This window comes from Stegostoma tigrinum, chromosome 3 (assembly GCF_030684315.1).
Source record: "Stegostoma tigrinum isolate sSteTig4 chromosome 3, sSteTig4.hap1, whole genome shotgun sequence".
NCBI lineage: Eukaryota > Metazoa > Chordata > Chondrichthyes > Orectolobiformes > Stegostomatidae > Stegostoma > Stegostoma tigrinum.
Genome location: NC_081356.1, coordinates 89,022,539 through 89,037,490, shown reverse-complemented (window position 1 = coordinate 89,037,490; position 14,952 = coordinate 89,022,539). Strand labels below are relative to the sequence as shown.

At 41.0% G+C, this 14,952-nt stretch overlaps 1 protein-coding gene across 18 annotated transcripts in view; it reads right to left on the bottom strand.

Annotated features, from left to right (window-relative positions):
• LOC125450983 (multiple C2 and transmembrane domain-containing protein 1-like) overlaps positions 1-14,952 on the bottom strand; it is a 562,377-nt gene that overhangs the window by 344,128 nt on the left and 203,297 nt on the right. For all 18 annotated transcript variants that reach the window (XM_048527527.2, XM_048527528.2, XM_048527529.2 and 15 more), the window contains one exon: positions 4,389-4,531. In XM_048527527.2, the coding sequence (XP_048383484.1) occupies positions 4,389-4,531 (143 nt within the window). The remainder of the gene's footprint in view (positions 1-4,388; positions 4,532-14,952) is intronic.

The following is a 14,952-nucleotide window of genomic DNA, read 5'->3' as shown; positions in this document are numbered from 1 at the left end:
GCTGGATGTACACAGCAGGCCAATCAGCATCAGAGGAGCAGGAAAGTTGATGTTTTGGGTCGAGACCATTCTTCAGAAATGGGGAAGGGGAAGGGGATTCTGAAAAGAACAGGGAGGTGGGGGAGGTGCATAGAAGATGGATACAGGAGAAGATAGGTGGAGAGGAGACGGACAGGTCAGGTGCAGGAACAGCATCGCATATTTTGCTTGGGATCCCTGCAGCCCAAGGATATCAATGTGGACTTCACAAGCTTCAAAATCTCGCCTCCCCCGACCACATCCCAAAATCAGCCCAGCCCTTCCCCGCCTCCCTAACCATTCCTCCCACCTCAAGCCCCATCTCCTACCCACTAACCTCATCCTGCCTCCTTGACCTATCCGTCCTCACTGGACCGACCTACCCCCTCCCTAATTCATCACCTACATTCACCTTCACTGGCTCTAACCCCACCTCTTTGACCTGTCTGTCTCCTCTCCACCTATCTTTTCGTTTATCCATCTTCTATTCGCCTCCCCCTCTCTTCCTATTTATTTCAGAATCCCCTTACCATTCCCCATTTCTGAAGAATGGTCTCGACCCAAAACGTCAACTTTCCTGCTCCTCTGATGCTGCTTGGCCTGCTGTGTTCATCCAGCTTCACACCGTGTTATCTCAGACTCTCCAGCGTCTGCAGTTCCTACTATGTGTTGACATTTACTCAACAATGTGGAAATCTTCCAAGGCACATCCTGTACACAAAAGCAGAACAAATTTAATCAGGCCAATAACTGCTCCATCAGTCTACTCTTGATCACTAAAGTGACAGAAGGTGTCATCAACAGTATTATTAAGCAGCACGTACTTTGCAATAAGTTGCTCACTGATACTTGGTTTGGGCTCTGCCCATGCCATTCAGCTCCTGACCACATTACAGCCTTGGTCCAAATGTTGACAAATGAGCTGAACTCCAAAGATGGGGTAAGTGTGAATGCCTTGACATCAAGGCTGCACTTAACTCAGTGTGGCATCAAGGAGCCATAGCAAATGTAGAGCCAATGGAACTAAGTGGGAAGACTCTCCTCTGATTTGAGTCATACCTCACAAAAAGCAAGATGGCTGTGGTTTTCGAAGACCAATCATCCCAGTCCACAGCGCTCACTGCAGGGGTTTCTCAGTGTTTGTCCTTGGACAAATCATCTTCAGCTACTTCACCAATGACTTTTTTTCCATCATAAGATCAGAAGTGGGAATGTTCATTAATGACTAGGCAATCAGCACCATTTGGGAAACTTTAGATGTTGAAGCAGTTTATCTTCGTATTCGGCAAGGCCCACACTAAAGTGGGTCAATTTTGTGACTGCTGCTCAGTGCAGACATGGTGGGTTGATGGGCCTGTTTCTGTGCAGTATGAGGCTATGATTCCATGACATCCTGGCTTTTCCTGATAGGTGGCAAGTAGCATTTGTGCCACCTAAGTGCCAAACAACAACCATCTTGAACAAGAAAGAATCTGACCATTGCCCGTTACCATTACCATTGTTTTTTAATCCCCCACTATCAATATCCTGGGCATTATCACTGACTAGAAACTGAACTGAACCAGCCACATGGTTTTGATCCTAGCTGATGCTATTACTGAACAAGTCAGATCTCAGACTGAAACCTGATTCGATAGGTTATGTTTTTCATTGTTTTGGTTTTAACAAAGGGGTCTCTAACAAGCCTTATACAATGCTGCAGACTGTGCTTTAACAATGAACTGAAGTTGATCAACAAAATAATTTAAGATAAAATAGAACAAACCAAACCATCCATCTGTGACATATATACAAAGCTTTTTAAACACACGGCAGAAATATAATCCCATTATCAAACACAGAGAATGCTGGAGAAACTCAGCAGGTCTGGCAGAATCTGAGGAGAGAGAAACGGGTTAGTTATCAGTCCTGTATGATACTTCTTCAAACACAGTTAGAAACCTGTTGTCTGGTTTGTTTATAAGTATTTTGCTCTGAACTCAGTTCTACTGTTCACTGCCCCCTACCCCTTCAGCATTTCCTTATAGTATGAATCTTGAAGGTTTACTCACATCACCTGGGACCACCCCAAAGCTATGCTACAGGTCTCCAGTTGCCACTTTTGTTCTCCAAAAGATTTATGGGGAATCAAATGAAAGCTTTCACCTTCAACACTATTCTTTGATTCTGCAATCCAAATTAATAACTTATAACACTGAGTTTTACAACACTTTCTTCAGGCTCCCTGGCTCAGTTATAATCTTAAGGATGGATCACTCATTTTCGATTCTGACCTTATAACTATAGATTAACTTTCAACGGTAATCAGCTCCGAGCTTGTCTGAATTGCATTCACTTCAGTATTGCTTATTTGTTTCTAAATCATATCCCCATTTATTCTACTAAGAGAACTTTAATTTCAAAAAACTAGAAATTGTATTCTAAACTATAACCATTAATAAAAGCTTTCAAAACTAGTTTAATTGCTTTGTATTTTGTGCCTATCAGTCTTTGGTGACTTGGAAAATCCTGGGGAAACTGCCAGCTTCAATGATTTTCATGATTTTCCTCAAAAAAAACAAAAATGAAAATGACCCAGCCTGTAAATATCAACTGTTCTTCCTCTTCACCATTTTAGGTAAATAGTTACAAATATAAGGAGTAAGAATATGAAACATTTGGAAAAAAATCTCTGAAAAAGATTACATTTTAAAGTTGAGCAAAAGTAAATAGCATAGATTACTTCAGTGAAGTGAATTTGATAATAAACTTCAGTTTATTGTTAGCAATAAACTCTTCTGATGTAATAATTATACTGGTTAGCAGGTGGAGCGTATGTATCAAAGATAAGAGATGATGGGAACTGCAGATGCTGGAGAATCCAAGATAACAAAGTGTGGGGCTGGATGAACACAGCAGGCCAAGCAGCATCTTAGGAGCACAAAAGCTGATGTTTCGGGCCTCGACCCTTCATCTGATGTAGTACATTACTACTGTATCAAGATGCTCCAAAACATCAAGGAAGCAATTTGAAGAGCAATCATTGTTGTTACGTAGGTAAGTAGGCCAGTAAACTTGCACAGTAAAAGTTCAGAAACAGTAATTGAAAGAATGGCAAATGCACTTTTCATCTGGAGAAACTCAACAGGTCTGGCAGCATCCATGGAGAAAAACAGAGCTAACATTTTGAGTCCAGTGACCCTTTCTTATAACTGAAGTTACAGTTCTGAAGAAGGGTCACTGGGCACAAAACATTAACTCTGTTGCTATCCTCACAGATGCTGCCAGAAGTGTTAAGTTTCGCCCAGCAATTTCTAGTTTTATGTCAGATTTCCAGCATCACAGTTCTTTATTTTGCATGATGCACATTTTATTTTGCTTGTGGTTATTACAGGAGGAATGCAGTTCATAAAATGGAAAAAAAAATCATTGCTCTTCTTCAGCCTTGCATTAGGGTATCTTGCATCCATTTAAGTAGATAAATGAGGTTAAATTGAATGTCTGTCTGAAGAATAATGCCTCTGACAATGCAATGCTCAATCACTTTTGTCTTGAGCTGTCATCATAGATTAGAACTCAACGTCCAGAATTGGGTTTAGAGGCAGGTAGGACAACATCTGAGATAAAGTGAAGTTGAGGAATCAGATTCTGAGGATGTGCTACCTCTGCCTTGTATTGGGAAATTTCCAACTACATTGCTCTTTTCATAGAGCAATTTGTGTTTCGAGATATTTTGGTTTTACTTCATATTGTTGTATTTACTTTTTTTTACAAAATATTATCTGCTGTGGACAACCTGCCAATACACTGATTGCTCCTACAAAATACACAAAATATTTTCATCTTTTCAGTTTATTGAATTCTGCCTCAATATGCCAGTTAACTAGATCAAAGTTTTTCACCAACTTGGACAAAATAATTCGAACAGTTTTTGGATTGATGCAGAAGTTTAAATATATACGATTTGAGCTCTGTTGGCTATGTCTGTTTGAGACAAATTATGGAACTGCATAATCCATTAGAAATCTGTTATAACTCCTCTGGGTTCATGCACACTCAACATCAGGAATTTAATCAGATTCTGTGAGGGTGCACTTAGTTGGTGACAACATAAAACCTCAATAAAATGACAGATAAACTGTGGGACAAGTGGACTACTCATTCACAAAAATGTTGACCATTTTGGACTTTCACAAAATCAAATTCAATATGCGTGTCGCTTTAACTTGTATTCATTGAATGCTGACATTAGTGGAAACAAAAATTGGGTGAGGGAAGCAAATACGGATTTGCAGTTGCCTGTTTTGCATCATCACCAAAAACCTATTTCACCCTTTTGATGTTTTCTAATTTACAATCACCAAGCGTAGGATGTTTAGAGTTTTACCTACCTTTATATACAAAGGTTCTGCAATGTTTTGTATCAGAAGAGAAGTTTCTTCATTCCAAATTGGATTGAGGTTCTTATGAATTATCTTACTTCTGTAAACCTCCTTCCCAGCTATTTTGAACTTCACATATGGATCACTTGTTCCTGAAATAATGTTGGAGAAAATTCAGTGGGAAAGTATTACTTTGCTAATCGAAGATAACATCGACAATTATTTCACTGGAAATATGTCAACATTGTTTATTATAATCAAAATGCTTTATTAAAAGCTTGAATTTTGGCCGAATATTCAACTTTTGTTCATCATAGAAGCAAACTTTTTTTTGATTTGGGAGAAGTAATCAGAATGCCTCATGACGAGCGTTTAAAGGTATTTAACTGTCATGAAATAACAATTTGTGAGATTTTCAGGATCTTTCATGATATCTGTATACGTCAGTTAGGTGTTCCAGTCGTTGTAGAGACTTTTTCAAGTATTTTGAACATTTTTTTAATTAATTACTTCATGTTAAGCCATTCACTAGGTAGCGACGATGGAACCTGTGTGGTATGCCGTCCCATTGGTACCTAAAAGTTATATTAGCTGCCCAGGCTGCATTTTTCAGGACCTAACACAAGATGGCAGCAGATGGATTGGCAGAGTCAGTTGATTGTCCAGTTTTGAGACTGCTCTGTTTACACTAGGTGGTATAGATTAAATTTGCTTCACTGCATGATGAGCTGTTGTGGTGAAATGCTCACCAGACCGTGTACCTACCCCCTCTATCACAATGAGCTGGCAGTGGGTGCCGGAAGCAAGGTATTGAAAATTATGGAATACCAAATGATTCATAGTTTCAATAGCTAGTGGGATTTTAAGCAGCATTTCTTCCAGAAACTTAATGTGTAAGAAAGGATAACGTGAAGGAAGAGAATGAACAATATGCGCCTGACATAGAAAATGGATCTTGAAGTTGGCGAATACACTACCTTTGCCTGCCTGTCGCCCACAGGTGATCTACCGAACAACTCACTGACCCTTTACACCTGCCATCTGCCCATAAATTGACTACTTAAGGGCAACAATTGGAGTGAGGGTAGAAGCCTATTCTCAACCTTAGCCCAGATGGCTTGATGTAAAATTGTGGACAAGCTAGTCGAAGGGTAACAGGAAGGCTAATGAGCATCTCTACTTGTGGGGGGATCACAAAATTCTGCCCTTAATGTGAATCTTTCATGTTCTTCCAAGACACAAGTATTTCTTCAGTAAACAATGAATTTAAATCATTTTCTGTCAGTGCACCATGTGAGAATAAGTTGCATCTCAAACCATTCATGAAACTCGCCAACCACGCAGTGTCAACGTGGCAAATATAATCAGACAAATGTATATTTGTTAGTTGTACTTTGTAGAAAGACCAGAGACAACAAAACTGTTTGATAATCTCTTAAAAATAACTCTGTAATTGTAATCTGAAGCCAGAGGATACTATTAATCCAGTTGACTTTCAATTAATAAAGTTCTTTCAACTGATAATATAGGCTTCATAAATTCACCTTACTACTCTATGATTGCTCAGAATTATCTTTGAACTAATATATGAAAATCTCATTACTAAATAACTATTATTACACATTCATTCATGCTTCAGCTCAACTTAGTTTCACCACAAGACAGCCAAACACACCTTACATTTCACAATGAACAGACATAAGCAAATATAAAGCGTTGAGAATTGGTTTGCTAGTTTGCTGGTTAGGATAAAGAAATGTAAGTACGATCATTAGAGAGGCAAAGGGTGTCCAGGCTGTCAGACTGAACCTTTTTTGCTTAAGTTTGAATTGCGCTGAGTTTTTTGAAGAGTTTGTTGTCACAAGGCCTAGTGATTTCCATTGCTGTATCTTACTAGGCTGACCTTAGAAAATTACCTACCTCTCCCAATGGTGTCTGTCTCACCCATTTTGCAGCCCTTCTTACTACATGCCCTTCCATGTACAATGAGCTACTTACTGGATAGCCATTGAAATGGTTGCATCCCTTGCACCTGTGCCATCTTCAAAATGCGGCAGTGTACCTGGATGAACTTTGGCATTCCAGTCATGGACACAGAAAACACTGTCAAAGGGGAAAATGACACCACAATTCCCTGACAGTGACCTGGAGGTCCTGGTGGATGAGGTGGTGCTGACAAGTGCCCTCTTCTACCACAGCGACAAAGGAGGCTGCATCACCAGAAAGTCCGCCTCCGCTACCAGCTCATTGTGATACAGAGCATAGGTACACAGTCTGGTGAACACTTCACTACAACAGCTCTGCAGCTAGCCAAGAAAGAAACACACCAAACAACTGGATTGCTGGAGACCTGCTCAGGAACCTAAATTCAGTTCATAAAAAAAATCTTGAATTAAAAGGCTAGTCTCAATGAAAATGACAGATTTTGATGAAAATGTTCTTGTAGGGTGGGAATTTATTGCCCTTAGATACTTGTGGCCTATGGGTGGTTGACTTTAAACTACCCTCTGAATTGGCCTCACTCCATTGTATCAAAGTTTTACAAAAAAACATTGAGGAGAAAAACTGAAAGAACCATCGCTGGACCTAACAAATCCACAACCAGCCCAGTTGACTCTACAAAGTTGTCCTTACAAAATTCATGACCAGGCAGGAAAGGACGCTGTGGTTGGTAATCATTGACTTTAGATTAATCCATGGGGAAGCGCTGCAGCAGCAGCCAGTATGTGGATCGCAATGGCCATCATTGCCCAGAAGTTACAGCAGTGCAGCAAATCACCATCCTGACTTGGAAATATATCACCATTCTAAAACTGTCACTGTGTCAGAATCCTGGAACTCCATCTCTAAGGGCACTGTGGGTCAACCTACAGCACATGGACTGCAGTGGTTCAAGGCAGCAGCTCAGCATTACTTTCTCAAAGGCAATGACAGCAAGAAACGCTGGCCATCCAGAGATAACCCCGTCCCACAAATGAATAAAAAATTGAAAACTAATCTGAGTATTGGTAATTCTAAAACTATTGCGGATTTTTCTTTGTAAAAATCCTGGTTTAGAATATATTTTAGAGAGGGACATCAGCTATTTTCACATGGTCTGGGCTGCATGTGACCCACTGCAATTTGGTTGATTCTTAACTGCCTACTGAAATATCTTTGCAAGCCATTCAGTTCAGAGCAATTAGAAATGGGCAATGAATGTTTTCCTTGCCAATGATGCCACATCGCATGAAAAATTAGAAAAAAACTTAATCATTATCCGTAACCTCAAGACAGGTAGATCCTCCAATCTGTCAATATCATCAAACTAAGTTAATAACTTCTAATCAGTTAAGAGTACAGGAGGGCCAGCACCATGAGCATGAAAAAGGGAATGTCAACCATGTGAATGTCAGCAGATGCATGCCAAATGGATAAAGCAAAACCAAACAGGGCCAAGTGATTCCAACTAATGAATTAGGTCTAAGCTCTACAGTGTTGCCACAACCAGTCGTGAGCAATGGTGGACAACCACAAAAGCTAAAATTTGGCAAACTGAAATGGGTGTCCAACTCAGGGCATACTGTTCACTAGCAGGACATACATGGACTGGCATCTTCAAAACAAATAAAGCTGCCTACCAGTCGAAATCTATCTGTGGCATCTAAGATATTTTCACCTGTATCTCACTGCAACAGATTTATTTGTGTGTATTTATTCAGCATATCTTTACACACATTTTACTGCTGTTCTTATCTTCTGTCTAAGAGGTTAGACCATAGTGTGGCGAGGATAAAACAAATCCTGCTGCCCAATCATAAAAACAAAATAAAGAACTGCAGATGCTGGAAATCTGAAACAAAAAGACAACGTACTGAGTTTCCTCAGCAATTTCTGATTTTGTTCCAACTATTCTGACAGTGTGACTAAGGTTGGGAGGGTAAGGCTGATTCCAAATGTCAGAGAAAATTATGAGTCAGGTATGAGACTCCAGCCGGGATTTAATGCTTTACTTTCGAAAGTGATTAGTGAATATTAAAAGGTATTAGTTCCAGATATGGCTTGTGAAAAATGTGAATGCTTTGAAATGGAACCTACTGGAATTGCCACATTGAGTAGTAAAAATGTTCCCTTTTAATTAATTCGCAGTTAAACGATAGAAAAGGTCAGGATTCCATTTCTTCAATATAAAATAATAACAGAACTTTTGCCCATTTGTATGAAAAGATAAAAAGAGCTACCATTCATGTAGTGCTTTTAGAGAACAAATTTCAAAAAAGAATTTACATATATATGCTTTACAATGAAAATTAGCACAACAATTCTGTGGGGAAAGAACAGGGAATTCAAACCAATTGAATAGTACTTTCAAAGCTTTGGAAAAACCATAACAGGTCTGTGCTTTATGATTCGATAAAGAACAAATGATTAGTTAATCTTGTGGTACTAGAGGAGAAAGGTATGACAGGAAATCAGGAGAATAAACAACTTTTTTAAAAATCCTTCCATGGAATTGTTACAATTGACCGAAATGACCAGAATTTCTTTCAAAATTTGTTCCTGGATGGTGAGGATCAGTTGCAAGGCCTGCATTTGTTTGTTTATCCCTAACTAAAGATAGAAATGTGGTGGTGAGCTGCTTTCTTGAACTGTTCCAGTCCATCTGATGTGGGTGCACCCACAATACTATTAGGAAGGGTGTTCAAGAAATTTAACCCAGAGGCAGTGAAAGAATAGTAGTGTGGGTCTATGTCAGGATACTGTGTAGTTTGGAGGCAAATTTCCATGTGTTAGAGGTTGGAGGAGTTGGGGTTGGAACAGGCAGATGGAACTTCAATGTAACTTCTCATTCAAAGGGATGGCATTTGCAACATTGAAGAACTGGACAAAGGTGCTAGTATATGTTCGGAGAATTGCAATTAAACTTGCTGACTTACAACATTCATGTAACTGTGCCCTACTGTAAATGCATTTGTAGCAGACATACTTTAAAACACATCATTTATAAGATGGTGTAAGGAATGCTGCAACTGAAAACATGTAGATTTTCAGAGCTGTGAAAGAGTCAGCCACGGAAAGAATCAGAAATGGAGAAGTTAAGAAAAAGAGTAGTCTGTAATTTTGAATTACAGAAATAAAGGGGAGTCAAAGTAATTCTTGGGGAGGCAATGGCATAGTGCCTTTGTCACTGGACGAGTCACCAAGTGGCAATAGTGGATTTTGAGTGGTCTAACAAGCCATTCAGTTGTATCAAATTACTAAAACCCTAGAAAAAGGAACTAAGTTAGATGGACCAGCTGGCATTGATTTTGGCATTGGAGATAAGGATCAAAAACTTCAGCCCAGTCCTTCTTACTAATATCTGGGGGCTAGTGCTAACATTGGGACAACTATTTCGAGATGATTCAAGCAACCAGGTAACGGAATCACTCCCACAGAAATAACACACAATTCTACTATCACTATTCCAGGATATGCCCTGTCCCAAAGGCATAACAAACCCAGCAGAGGTGGTGGCACAGTAACATAACTGGAAGACAGTTACTCTGGGCGTCCTCAACATTGACTCCAAACCCCATGTAATATCATGGCATTGGTCAAACATACGCAAGGAAACCTCCTGCTAATTACTGTACTTCCCATCACTGCTACTGACTGCAATCAGTACTTTGCCATGTTGAAAACTCTTGGAGGAAATACTGAAGGTAGCCAAGGTGCAGAATGTACTCTGTGTGCGGGATTGCAATGTCCATCACCAAGAGAGGCTCAGCAGCACCCCTAACGCCTGAGCGGGTCAAGTCCTAAAGGACATTGCTGCTTGATTTAGTTTATGGCAAGTGATGAAGGAACTAACAAGAGGGAAAAACATATTTACCCTCATCCTCACCAATCTGCCTGCTACAAATGCATCAGTCCATGGCAGTATCAATAACAGAGACAATTGAAATGTCATTGTGGAGACAAATCCCATCTTCACATTGAAGATACCCTTCATTGTGTTGTGTGGCAACACATCTGGAGTATTGTGTGCAGTTCTGGTCATCTCATTACAGGAAAGATGTGGAAGCGTTGGAAAAGGTGCAGAGGAGATTTACCATGATGTTGCCTGGAATGGATGGAAGGTCCTACGAGGAAAATTTGAGAGAGCTAGGGCTTTTCTCTTCAGAACGATGAAGGATGAGAGGTGACTTGATAGAGGTTGACAAAATGATCAGAAGTATGGATAGAGATAGCAGGAACTGCAGATACTGGAGATTCTGAGATAACAAAGTTTAGAGCTGGATGAACACAGCAGGCCAAGGAGCATTGGAGGAGCCGGAAAGCTGACACTTCAGGAAAAGACCCTCCTTAAGAAGGGTCTAGGCCCGAAACATCAGCCTTCCTGCTCCTCCAATGCTGCTCAGCCTGCTGTGTTCATCCAGCTCTATGCTTTGTTATCTCAGAGGTATAGATAGAGTGGATAGCCAGAAACATTTTTCTAGGGTGGAGGTAGCTATTATGAGGGGGCATAGTTTTAAAGTGAGTGGAGGTTGATGAAGGGGAGACATCAGAAGTAGGTTCTTTACTCAGAGTGGTAGGGGCATGGAACACATTTGCTGGAGAAGGTAGTGGAGTCGGTCTCATTAGGGGTATTTAAGCGGCCATTGGATAGGCATTTGGATGATAGTGTAAGGTAAGGGTGGAAGTTAGATAGACTTTAGGTTTAGGGTTAAAATTCAGCACAACATCGTGGGCCGAAGGGCCTGTACTGTGCCATACTGTTCCATGTTCTACGTAACCCCGTGGAAGTCGCCTTGTACAGACAGAACTGTGCCATAGCAGCAGTCACTGGCTTCGGGAATAAAGAATTATACTGTGGAAAATTTGTATAGGATTTTGAACATTAGATACTTGTGATTGAGTAATCTCTCTTTTACATTTCACCGCGACTTAATACCATTTTACCTGTTGAGGTGTGAAATGTATTGTTATTAATGCTATTAATAAAAATGCTTCCGTGGGACAGATTAGATAAAACCCTTTCTTGTGCAATTTGTGAATCACTTCTGCCAGATACAGGCCAGTGATCTAACATTTTCTTTTGAAGGAATTAATTACGGAACCTTTTTTTCACTATTAGATGATATTTCTGTTCAAACTCAATATTACAAACAGCAGTTGAGAAATAGGAGTTCTTCATTCATTACTGGATTGGAATTACAATTAAACATGTAATTAATTAAAATAATAATACAGGTCACACACCAAAAACATTGTGTCTGCTGGTTGCATTGTTTGTGATCATCTGCCTCTGCTACTTATCATTTGAAGAAGCACTAACATAGTAAAAAACCAGGCAGAAAACCTTTTGTAACGTGTGAAGAAAATAGAGCTTTTTGTTTTGCAGAAATTCATGATACCTTTGATATTATTTGTATGATTTGTCTGTTGTCATCACTACCTTTCTATCTATACAACATGATGGACATTCAGCAAGTCAAACACATTGGATATGGCATAGCTTGAGAAGGTGCACTTTTGTGGCTGATTGCTCTTTTCAATCTGTGAGACACAGTTTCAGCCACAAGGGTTGCGTATGAAGTGATTATCAGATGTTAATGTGGATTGTCACCTTTAGCACTCATTCCTGTTCTCAAGCTGCTGTACAACACAGAACATAGGACATAGAAAAGTACAGCACAGTACAGGCCCTTCGGTCCACGATGTTGCGCCGTGGAATAATCCTAATCCAAAAATAAAATAACCGAACCTACATTCCCCTCAATTCACTGCTGTCCATGTGCATGTCCAGCATTACTAATGCTAATAAATGCTAGATAAATCCACTAATGACTCCGCTTCCACGACTACCACTGGTAAACTATTCCTTGCGCTCACAACTCTCTGGGTGAAGAACCTCCCTCTGAAGTCTCCTCTATACCTTCCTCCTAACACCTTAAAATGATGACCCCTCGTAGCAGTCAATCCTGCCCTGGGGAAAAGTCTCTGGCTATCGACTCTATCCATGCCTCTCATTACCTTGTACACCTCGATCAGGTCACCTCTCTTCCTCCTTCTCTCCAGAGAGAAAAGTCCGAGCTCAGTCAACCTCTCCTCGTAAGACAAGCCCTCCAGTCCAGGCAGCATCCTGGCAAACCTCCTTTGCACCCTCTCCAAAGCCTCCACATCTTTCCTATAATAGGGCGACCAGAACTGGACACCATATTCCAAGTGTGGTCTCACCAGGGTTTTGTAGAGCTGCAGCATAACCTTGCAGCTCTTAAACTCAATCCTCCTGTTAATGAAAGCCAAAACACCATATGCTTTCTTAATAACCTTATCCACCTGGGTGGCAACTTTGAGGGAGCTATGCACTTGAACACCTAGATCCCGCTGTTCCTCCACACTGCCTAGAATCCTGCCTTTAATCCTATATTCAGCATTTAAGCTCGACCTTCCAAAATGCATCACTTCACATTTATCATGGTTGAACTCCATCTGCCATTTCTCAGCCCAGCTCTGCATACTGTCAATGTCTCGCTGAAGACTGCAATAGCCCTCGATACTATCAACGGCACCTCCAACCTTTGTGTCATCAGCAAACATACTAACCCAACCCTCAACGTCCTCATCCAAGTCATTTATAAAAACTACAAAGAGCAGAGGCCCAAGAACAGAGCCCTGCGGGACACCACTCAGCACTGACCTCTAGGCAGAATACTCACCATCTACAACCACTCTCTGCCTCCTGTCAGCCAACCAATTCTGAATCTAGACAGCCAAATCACCCTGTATCCCATACCTCCTGACTTTATGAATGAGCCTGCCATGGGGAACCTTATCAAATGCCTTGCTGAAGTCCATGTACACCACATCCACCGCTCGAACCTCGTCAACCTGTCTTGTGACTTCCTCAAAGAACTCAATAAGATTTGTAAGGCATGACCTGCCCCTCACAAAGCCATGCTGACTCCCTTTAATCACGCTATGCTTTTCCAAATAGTCATAAATCTTATCCCTCAGAATTCTTTCCAAAACCTTGCTGACCACAGACGTAAGACTGACTGGTCTGTAATTTCCAGGGATTTCCCTATTCCCTTTCTTGAAAAGAGGAACAACATTTGCCTCCCTCCAATCTTCCGGTACGACTCCTGTGGAGAGTGAGGAAGCAAAGATCTTCGCCAGCAGCTTAGCAACCTCCTTTCTCGCTTCCCAGAGCAACCTAGAATAAATCTGGTCTGGCCCTGGGGGCATATTAATCTTAACGTTTGCCAACATTTCTAGCACATCAACTTCCTCAATCTTGATCTGTTCAAGCCTGTTTTCCTGCTCCTCAGAGTTCTCATTCACAACAAGGTCCCTTTGCTTCGTGAAAACCGAAGCAAAAAACTCATTTAGGGCTTCCCCTATCTGCTCGGGCTCCACGCACAAGTTCCCTCCGCTATCCCTGATCAGCCCTACCTTCTCCCTGATCCTTCTCTTATTCCTCACGTATGAGTAAAATGCCTTCGGGTTCTCCTTAATCCTTCCTGCCAAGCCTTTCTCGTACCCCCTCCTGGCCCTCCTCAGTCCACTTTTGAGCTCCTTCCGAGCAAGCCAGTAATCCTCTAAAGCTGTGCTAGACCCTTGCTTCCTTCACCTTACATACGCTGCCTTTTTCTTTTTGACAAGAAGCACCTCTGTACCCGTCATCCAAGGCTCCTTAATCTTACCCCTTCTTGCCTGTCTCAGAGGAACAAATTTATACATCACTCGCAATAACTGCTCCTTAAATAGCCTCCACATGTCTGCCGTGCCCTTTCTGAGGGACAATTGCTCCCAATCTGTAGTTCCCAACTCTTGTCTGATAGCGTCATAGTTTCCTTTACCCCAGTTAAATATCTTCCCCCTGGTAACTGCTCCTTTCCCTTTCCATGGCTATTGCAAATGAGAGGCTGAAGGTAGCTACCAGTTGTGATGATAGTGAACATCCATCCAAAGATAAGTCCATCTTCCATCCTACAAATGTGCCTGAGCCAGCGAAATCACCCCTGCTTAATAAGTGCCGTCATAATTGGCGCATTTGACTTTGGTAGATTTGCCACATTTGTGATCTTGCCCTTGCATGACATTCCCAGAATGTGGTCACAGACAGCATGTATAAAAATTGCTGATCTTCCTTTCCTGAATGCCAAAGGTTGCCTGTATTTCAAAGACCAGATGCTAAGAATAAAGGCCTCAAAAGCTGACAGCCTGATCCTAGGAGTCATTTTAATGGTTTTCCATAATGGTTTCAATTGTCAGCCAAACGTGGTTGTTGCTGTCCCTCTGCAAACATTGGGTTCTGCATCAAGACACAGATTATCTGTCACTATGTGTTCAAGGCAGAAGAATTTGCTAACTGCTTAAAGCTTGGTGTTATTCAGTGTAATCAAGGACAAGGAAGTCATGCTTGTCCCATAACCCGTTTTTATTTTCGTCTTTATGGTAACAGAAAATAAGTTGTACACAAAGAATGCTCTGTTGTTAACCAAAGCTAACAAGGAACTTTGATAATAAAATGTGAGGCTGGATGAACACAGCAGGCCAAGCAGCATCTCAGGAGCACAAAAGCTGACGTTTCGGGCCTAGACCC